This window comes from Microtus ochrogaster, unplaced genomic scaffold (genome assembly GCF_000317375.1).
Source record: "Microtus ochrogaster isolate Prairie Vole_2 unplaced genomic scaffold, MicOch1.0 UNK27, whole genome shotgun sequence".
NCBI classification, from domain to species: domain Eukaryota; kingdom Metazoa; phylum Chordata; class Mammalia; order Rodentia; family Cricetidae; genus Microtus; species Microtus ochrogaster.
This window is the reverse complement of record NW_004949125.1, coordinates 11,292-18,402: the sequence shown is the minus strand read 5'-3', so window position 1 is coordinate 18,402 and position 7,111 is coordinate 11,292. Positions and strand designations below refer to the sequence as shown.

The 7,111-nt window shown below is 49.8% G+C and overlaps 1 protein-coding gene across 1 annotated transcript in view; it reads left to right on the top strand.

Moving 5' to 3' along the window:
* Window positions 1-831, top strand: part of LOC101994454 (mitotic spindle assembly checkpoint protein MAD1-like) — a gene marked incomplete at its 3' end in the record, with an annotated part of 26,787 nt that extends 25,956 nt beyond the window's left edge. Inside the window, exon 9 of the mRNA XM_005368066.2 lies at window positions 770-831. Coding sequence (XP_005368123.1) covers window positions 770-831 — 62 coding nt within the window. The remainder of the gene's footprint in view (window positions 1-769) is intronic.
* Window positions 832-7,111: the final 6,280 nt, after the last annotated feature.

Genomic DNA, 7,111 nt, shown 5'->3' with positions numbered 1-7,111 from the left:
TATGTGAGAAAGTGAACGCACATGCCACAGTGTATGGGTGTATATGTGTGTGTGTATGTATATGTGAGAAAGTAAACGCACATGCCATAGTGTATGGTTGTATGTGTATGTATGCTTGTGTGTGTATATAAGTATGTATATGAGAAAGAGCGAGTGAGTGTATGTATGTGCCACATTGTATAGATGTTCCAGGGCAGTAGAGAGAATAGGTTTTCTCCTACCCTGTGCATCCGGGGGTCAAACTCAATTCACCAGGCATGTTGGTGAGTCTTTCACCATCTTGCTGGCCATCTTGCCATCTTGAGTGACTTTGTTTTGTAGGGGTTCAAACTGGTATAGAACAGGCACACAGGTGTAGTTGGTCCTGTCTCCCCATCATGGCTGGCTAGATCCATCTAAGTCATCCTTGGTCCTGGCCTGCCATAGAATTGGGGAAAACTTGGCTCTAGAGTGGAGTTCATCTGCCTAGGGCTTAGCATTCTGAGAGAGGCCCCTGGAAGGTCAAGAGAGATCTGTCCTTGTGAGTAAGGACTGAGTTTGCACTCATCCCAGGCTTCTGCAGGACTGTGGCATCCTTACAATGTCAGGAATGTGCCTGGCCTGGCAGAAAGGAGCAAGGCCTAGGTGAATCATGTACGCATACCTGCTAAAGTCGCACAACCACCTCTGATCTCAGATAGGATGGGGAACTTCAATTCCTTTGTCCTTGTTAGCTTTCACATGACAGTTGCTGGGCAAGAGACGCTGATGACTATAATTGTCTTTCTAGAAGCTGCTTGCAAAGCTGCAGAGCTGGGAGAAACTGGACCAGACCATGGGCTTGAATCTCAGGTGGGTGTGTTGCCACTATCTCTGCCCCTGGTTGCTGACTTCCAGTGCTGTCTCTGTTTCCTGGCTCAGAGTCCTCAGAGGATAGGGCAGGCAGGCTCCTTTGTGTGCTGTGGTGAGGAGCTCTTGTTTAGGCTTAATGGGTGCTTTGTATGGAAGGGAGGCCGAGCCTCATTGTGGACTGTTGAGAATCTGCGGCAGCATTGCACTGGCCTGCATGTTTCCAGGGCTCTGTGTATATAAGGAAACAACCACTTTTAGGTGATGATAACCTTTGGGGGTGAACTGAGTTCAAATCCCATCATACTGGAAGATTCATGTCCTGCTGGGACCCCTGAAGCATCCCATGTGACTCATCTGTGTCAGATATGAGTGGAGAGAGGCTGAGTGGACCAGAGGCCAGAGCTGCTGGGCACTGTTTTCCAACACATAGCAAGGGCAAAGTGTTCCCTGTTGCTGTCCCTTCTGTACACCGCTCTGTTCTAGGGTGCCATTCACTGCTGACCTGCCTCATTTGTGGTTCAGTTTTGGGGTGCCCTTCAGTTGCCACCACCAGCTGTGAGCTCCTGAGTCTTGGCCTGGATGTCCCTCTTCATGGTGGCCATGTCTTTCCAGGTCCCAGGGAAGTTGGGTACTGATGGTTGAGATGGTTGGGTGATGAGCTGTCGGAGCTTGGGCACAGCCCTGTGGGATCCAAGCAGCTCTTGTTTTAATACTTCCGGCTTGCTGGCTGTCTTTCCTGCTGCTCTGAGAAACGAGGCCAGATGGGGACTGCCTGAGCTCAGCTGTCTTATAATCACACTGTCCCCTGCTGGCTCTGGAGTCATCACCTTCCAATGGCAGCACTGCCTTCCGTTCTGTCACTTGACAGCGTCTCTTCATTTCCTCTCCAGCCATCTGCAGAAGCCTTCTTTCAGAGGCTAGCCCAGCAGGCCCAGTGCTGCATGCTTTCTCCTGGCCTCTGGGTTCGTTAGCTGCCGGCAAGGGTCCCTCTTACTCCTGAGGCTGCTCTGCCCAGACAAGACACCTCCGTGATTTCTTTCCTGTGACGGAGATCAGAGGCCCCTTATGCCCAGTTGGACCAGCCCTGTTGGAACACTGGCATGCTGGTGTGCCTACGTGCCTGGTGACTGCCATGTGATACTTAGTGTCAATTGGGCCTGTGGAGCCATTGCCCTTTCTGGAGAGCAGAGACCACATTGGCCAGGTTGCAGTGTCTGGCTGCTCTGTGAGCCTTTTGGGTCTATTTCCCTAACTATCCACCCTGTCAAGAGCTCAGCTGGTGTCAGGGAAAGTGTGTTCTTGGGTACTGTCTGACTGCCTGTGCTAGGCAAGAGGAAGGAGTGGGTACTTATGGTGGTCCATGTTCTCATGGAAGAAGGTGGGAAACCCTTTCTGGGAGCTGCACTGTCCTGGACTTCTCTTAAGAGAGGAGGAGTGCATAACTTCTCCCATCTGTACCGGTGAGGTACAGCAGGGTCATGTCCTTAGGAAGCGTCTCACTTGGTGCCTGGCCTTTCTGGGAGGGGGAGGGCTTTTCGCTTATCTGTCCACAGTCTCCTTTTAGCTGTTATGCCCTGGGCTGCTGAGGCTGTCTGGCAGCGATTTGGGTAGAGACTCGGGTCAAGTGCAGACCCTGGGTGACTTGTATTCTATCCCTGGAGCTACACTTGTTCATGATGGTATGGGATGCACACCAGCTGCACTAAACGTGCCTCCTCATCACAGTAACCTGGGTTTGAGCATTGAGGGCATATGCTTGAGTGTTTACTTAGAATGTGTGAAACTCTGGGTTCATTTCCTAGTAATTCTTTAAAAAGGGAGTAGGGGCTGAGATGGTTCAGTGGATGAAGCACTTACCTTGCAAACTGGGAAATTTCTTGAACCTAGGCAAAGGTAGAAGGAGAGGACTAACCCCACAGTGTTGTCCTCTGACCACCATACATGGTCATAGTATTTGAATACTGTGACATATGTTTTACATATGCAATAGAAATAGAAACTAGCCAGGTGCTGGTGGTGCACACCTTTAATCCCAGCACTCTGGAGGCAGAGGCAGGAGGATCTCTGTTTGTTCGAGGCCAGCCTGGTCTACAAGAACTAGTTTCAGAATTTGAATCTAAAATCTATGGTTAAACCCTTTCTTTAAAAAGCCAAAAAAAAAAAAAAAAAAAAGAAAAAAAACTAAAAATTAAAAAGTGAAAAATACCCTAGAGTTTGCAGGAAATTGAGATTCTGGATTTTTTGGTATGATGAGGATTTTGACTTTCTACCCATTTTTTTTTAAAAGACCTCATTCATTCATTCATTTATTTATTGTGTGGGCATGAATGTGTGAGTTCATGTGCAACACAGTGTGCAGGGCCTGTGGAGGCCAGAAGAGGGTGTTGGATGCCCTGGAACTGGAGTTACAGGTGGTTGTAAGCTGTCATATAGGTTCTAGAAACTGAACCTGAGACACAACAGTATTGAGTGCTCTTAACAGCTGGGCTGTGTCTTCGGCCCCCATGCTTTCCCTTTTTTATTTGTGTGCAGGTTTTGGGTAGCCTTTGGAATTTTGTTTTGTGCAAGGCTGGGAGAGTGACTGAGTGAAGTCTGGGAGCGTGGAGATTAGACTTGATGCAGGGCAGGAGCAGAAGTAATGTAAGGACTAGAGGGGGGCTTTGGGGGTCACGCCAGGGCTGAGATTTCTCAGGAGTAATGTAAGGACTAGAGGGGGGCTTTGGGGGTCATGCCAGGGCTGAGATTCCTCAGGAGTAATGTAAGGACTAGAGGGGGGCTTTGGGGGTCATGCCAGGGCTGAGATTCCTCAGGAGAACTCATACATTTTCTTGTTCACATATTCATACGTGTATGCACCTATTCACAGACACACATGCATGCACAAGCACACATATATACACATACATGTCTGTGTGGCAGTTTAAGGATCCGCTCTCTAGCTGGAGACCTAACCAGCCTTTCAGAGCAGGCAGGCACTCCTGCCTGCATGCCTGGAGCATTTTGCTGCATGTCTGACCTGTGGTTCTGTAGGTTCTGAGGCGCAGCTACCAGTAGGTGGCACTGCCCCCTTGATGATCAGCTTTCTTCATGGAGGCCTGTGAACACCGTTGGCAGCCCATCCTGGGGCTTACTGGCCTCCCACAGGGACTCCCTCACTACTGTCGGGGCCTTGTTAACCAAGGGGTCTGAGTCCAACACTTCCTGCTCATGGGCAGGGAAGTTGTTGCTTCTTTAGCCTATGCCTTGTCTGCCCATCTGTGACCATTGTCTCTGAGAGTCCTCCGTTCCCTAGGGTCTGAGTGCTGCTCGAGTCTGGTGCAGGTCCTGCGAGGACACAGCTCTGGCCGTCCTGAGGTGCTTAGTCCTAATGTAGTCATTGCTTCCTAGTTGCTGCAACGAAATCCTGCAAAGAACAACTTCAGAATGGGTTGATTTTTGTTCCTGTTTGAGTGTGAAGTTCATGAAGGTGGGGAAGGCATTGTGGCAGGAGTGTGAGGCAGCTGGGTGGTCACATTGTGTCTACAGGCAGGAAGCAGAGAGATGAATGGGGGTACTCAGCTTGCTTTCTCCTTCTTACCCACCCCAGCTCACTGAATAGTGCCACCTACGTTCAGGTTGCCTTAAAACTCCCTGGAAACACACACCTTTACAGTCATGTCCAGATGTGCATCTGCTAGGTAACATTAAATCCAGTCAAGAAAAGTGTTTGTGAGCCTGGTGGTGGTGGCGCATGCCTTTAATCCCAGCACTCGGGAGGCAGAGGCAGGCGGATCTCTGTGAGTTCGAGACCAGCCTGGTCTACAAGAGCTAGTTCCAGGACAGGCTCCAAAACCACAGAGAAACCCTGTCTCCAAAAACCAAAAAAAAAAAAAAAAAAAGAAAAGAAAAGTGTTTGTGGCCTGTGCGAGTTCCTCATGGAATAACAGCATCTCTCTCTCTGCAGTGTGATGCTTCTTATGTCTGAGGAGCCTAGAGATATTAGAAGGAGTGTTTAAGAACTTGGCAGAGGGAGTCAGATGCTGAACTGCAGAGGGATTGCGATGTGTCCTGTGCATTGGGCCACATGGGCTAGGAGCTGGGTTCCTACCTGTGATGTGTCAGGTGTATGTAGTCATGTGGGCTAAGTCAGACAGTTCTCTACCTGTGTGTCTATGCACAGGGTCATGTGGGCTAGGCATGCTTCTGTCTCCCTGTGGTGAGTCTCATGTATACAGTCATATGAGCGGGAACAAACAAGTTTGTATCTGATTGTGTCCAGGGCAACAGGGTCACATGGGCTTGGGGTGAATGGGCTTGGCTCTCTGGGATATATCTAGTGCCATGGGTCATGTGGGCTAGGGCAGATGGTATGGTTATGGTGTGTTTATGCCCAGAGTCACATAGTTCTTTCTACCTGTGATGTGTCCAGTACATTGGGTCATGCAAGCTGGGGTGGATATACACGATCATTTGGCCTGGGAGTAGACAGGCTTTGCGACTTGGAGAGTAATGGACAGGAAAGAGTCTGGCAGTGTATACATAAGATGCTGTGGCATGAGACCAGCCCTTTTTGTTATGGGGAGTATTGGTGCTAGTGAGATTGTGAGCCTCTTAATCCTCAAGGGCTTTGGGGTTTGGCACAGTGTTGGCATGGGGGTATGGGGAGTGGTGACATCTTCACCCTGGTTTCCCAGGGTAGACTGTGGGAAGGACTTACAGTATGGAGAGTGAGTGACAGTCTCTTTGACAGGACAATGTGGCTGTGGAGTAGTGGAGAGAGACTGGCAGGGAGGGTGGAGTGGAGGAGGAGTGCAGGGCGCTGATCTTGAGGAAGATCAGCTATTTTCATAGAGCATTTCAAGCTGGGAGATTGGTTAACAACCCAGGACTTGCTTTTGATTGGGAACTTTCAGGAAGCTAGGAAAGAAGAGATTCCGTAGCCAGATAGAAGGCACCTGTGAACAATTGCCGTGAAGGTAATACTGGTGGCCGCATGCGAGGGATGAGGTTGTGTGTTCTCAGCACTGGAGATGCTGGATAAGGTCACGTGTTCTTACCTTCCTACTGAATGTCCTTACCTGTGTGACTAGGTAATTAAAGGGCAGGTTATCCTGGGACTGAGTGGGTGGTTCCTTGGGCATGTTTGCTGGATCTGAGTTCCAGGTATCAACATCCACATAAAAGGTGTGGCTGCGCGTGGCTGCGCGTGCCTGCAACCCTTGCACTGCCAGAGGCAGGACAGGATCGCTGGGGCTTGTTGTCTGCTAGCCAAGCTCCAGGTTCAAGAGAATAGAGCGGAAAGTGCTAGAGCCGGACACTTCGACAGCCTCTGCTCACCCGCGTATGGGTGTGTTCACAGTGGACATATGTTCCCTCCCTCCAAAAATCAGGATGTGCGGCCTGGATAGAAAGAAACGATCTGGAGACAACATAATATGTAGGAATTCCAAAGTATCAATAAAAAGCTGTTCGGACCCATTAGCCAGGTCATCAGGGTCCTAGGACTAGTGGACAGAGATGATGGTTTTTCTGAGTGCTATGGCGACCTGTGGGAAGGACACGGCGTGTACAGTAGCATCAGAGTGGTACAGCACTTGGCGATAAATTTAACACAGCATGTCCAAGATCTGTGCTTTGCAAACATAAGACGCAGCTGTCAGTAATTATGGATGACCTAATAATGGCGGGACGTGGCAAGAGACGGGGGAGGAGAAAATAGACCCTTCCTTCTTTGCTCTCAGGCGCCTGCTCGGCCCCGCACCCTGACACCAGATGGGGGTGTTTCTGCACAGCAAGCAGTTCTCCGGTAGATGCCAGCTGGGCGTCCTACAATCCAGGCTCAGACACTGTCTGTCAAGAGTTTGGGTTGGATTCCACAGGTTGAGGCCTCAGACCCAAATGACTGGCTCACTCTGATGCCTTTCTCAATCCTAGGTTGTCACCAAGGCGGACTGGCTCCAAGCAAGGCTTCCAGAACCCCCTTGGGTTGATATGCTAGAGGTGCTTAGAGAATGCAGAAAAGCCTTTACTGTGCTTTCCCATTGTTTGGTTTGTGTCTTTGAGACTTTTGTAGCCCAGGCTGGTCTCTAACTTACTGTGTAGCCGATCTTGAATACTCGATTTTACTGTTTCCACTTCCTGAGTGGCTAGGATTACAGGCGTCACTGCTAGGTTCACTTTATATAGTTCTGGGAGTGGAGTCCAGGACTTCGGGCACACTACGTGTGCTGGCTAGTTTTATGTCAGCCTGACATAGGCAACAGTCATCTGGGAAGAGGGAATATCAGTTGAGGAAATGCCT